This window comes from Anomaloglossus baeobatrachus, chromosome 2, assembly GCF_048569485.1.
Source record: "Anomaloglossus baeobatrachus isolate aAnoBae1 chromosome 2, aAnoBae1.hap1, whole genome shotgun sequence".
NCBI classification, from domain to species: Eukaryota; Metazoa; Chordata; class Amphibia; order Anura; family Aromobatidae; genus Anomaloglossus; species Anomaloglossus baeobatrachus.
The window spans coordinates 176,588,265-176,590,441 of NC_134354.1; the positions used below are offsets into that span (position 1 = coordinate 176,588,265).

Here is a 2,177-nt window from a genome sequence, read left to right on the forward strand (position 1 = left end):
CACCTAAAACGGGCAAATTAATTTGCAGAGTGGGCGGGGTTTCGTTCAGGTAGGTGAGGTTTTGCTGACCAAACACTCATATTTTCCGCCCAGCGAGAGCCGTTAGGAGAATTTAGTGGCTCTCACTGGGGATTTGGCTCCTATCAGTCACAGCATAAAGCCGGATCTTTGCGTCGGATCATTCCCCACCGACACATCACTAGTTTAGTCAGTTTACTGTCTGCTTCCTAGCTGTCAGGTCCTGTACCTGCCTCTACCGGCCATGCTGTCATCAATAGCCCAGACTGTACTTGTATTGATACTGTTCGATACTCGATCGAGCTTTGGAGTGGTCGGGTACTCACAGAGCCCGGCTGAGTATCGTGAGTGCTCAGATGTTTTTTCCGTGAAACAAAAACCACAACGCACAGGCTCGCTTCACTGCATGATGTGCGCAGGCACCATATGGAGAGCCAGTCGCAGTCTCTGAATGGCTCTCCCGGAGATTAAAACAACATTTTTGAATGTAGTGTATCAACTATTAAAAAAAACAACAACCCTGCCCTCCCATCCTGGAAATACTCTGTTTATGTCTGGCTGTATGTGGACAGAAAGCCCAACTGCCCAATCAGTGACTTCCATTATACTCGTTACTCTAGTTGAGACATTTCGGAGTGTCTGACCTGCTCGACTCGAGGACCGAGCACCTCAGCATTTTACTGCTCGCCCATATCTAATCTTAATCTGAAAAATTGCTAAAATGCCTACACAAGCACAATACAGTCCTGAGAGAAGATGCTCCAGAAATATCTGGTGGGGATACAAGCATTTACTACAGCGGACATGTCAGATGTGAGACCATCGTATATGGATGAGCCTATGTAAAGATGCCCACTCTGCCCACTCCGGCATCACAGCGTGGCGACACAATATGAACTGTGAACAGTGGTCCATGGAGTCCAGAGCTTATATATAGTGTATGCGGTTACTTTTAGGCAGGATATAATGTAATAGATCAGTTACCCATCATATTTTCATACTGAAGGTCTTTCAAGCTGCTATTAATAAATGTGATTATAAGCAATTACATATAATGCAGTAAAGGAGGGAGATGTAATATTGTAGTACTGAGCCCAGCACAGTCTGATGCCCCCCTGGTAATAGCTGGGCCAGACACGTGATGCCCACAGCTGCACTGAGCCCCTATTGTGCTGATGCCAGGCGTCCTGTGCAGGGTACATTACCTCTGCCTTGTGCTGATGACCTTCCATGTTGCTCAGGCACTAGTGCAGGTGTACAGGCAGTGGATGGCGGTCCTCTGCTGTATACAGGCTGCTGTACATTCCTCTGTGTCCCACCCCGGCTTCCTGTATTCTGCTGTCATCTCTGGAGGAGGAGCGTCTGCTGTGTGCGGCAGAGCAGGGCACTGAGATTACAGGGAATGTGACAGTGCTGCCACCTGGTGGTCAGACGGCAGCATTACATTATGTACATTCCTCTCGTGTTATTAGTTACACATGGAGGCTGCTCTGAGTAATCACTGGGCTCTGGGGAGGAGTAGTCACATCACTACCTTGGAGACAAGTTCAGCTGGACAGACGTGCCCAGGGAAAGCTGCTTTCACACATCCAGTTTTTGCAGTGCGGCACAATACGGCGCTCTGCAGAAAAAACGCAAACTTTTTTTGCTGCCGGTTGCGTTTTTTTCCGCATAGACTTGCATTAGCGCCGTATTGTGCCGCTTGCGTTGCGTCCGTATTTTGCCGGATGCGGCATATTTAGCCTGGCACGTTTTTTTGTGCGGCGAAAAAACCTCATCCGGCGCGATTTACAATGCAAGCCTATGGACGCCGGATGCGGCATCCTGTGGCAAAAAACGCATCCGGCGGCCGGATGCATTTTTTTACACTGCGCATGCTCAGTATCAAGCCGCATCCGTCAAAAAACGGACGGTCCGCATGGAAAAACTTATGCAACGGATCCGTTTTTTTCACCGCATCCATTGCATAGGTTTTTGAGCCGGATTGAGCCGCACTGCAAAATCCGGATGTGTGAAAGCAGCCGAACATGGCACTAAACGGGCTGTTTGCCACGCTGAACTGTACAGAGTACAAGAACTGGGTGAAGGCTGGGCACTGGCTGCTGCTGCTGCAGAACCGCCTGCAGGGATTCATCACTATGGAGATACAGACATTTCAC

At 49.1% G+C, this 2,177-nt stretch overlaps 1 protein-coding gene across 1 annotated transcript in view; it reads right to left on the minus strand.

The window, feature by feature from the left end:
- The window catches only part of DYNLT3 (dynein light chain Tctex-type 3), a 46,967-nt gene extending 45,579 nt beyond the window's left edge, over positions 1 to 1,388 (minus strand). The window contains exon 1 of the mRNA XM_075333500.1: positions 1,224 to 1,388. Coding sequence (XP_075189615.1) covers positions 1,224 to 1,250 — 27 coding nt within the window. The 5' untranslated portion in view covers positions 1,251 to 1,388. The remainder of the gene's footprint in view (positions 1 to 1,223) is intronic.
- Positions 1,389 to 2,177: the final 789 nt, after the last annotated feature.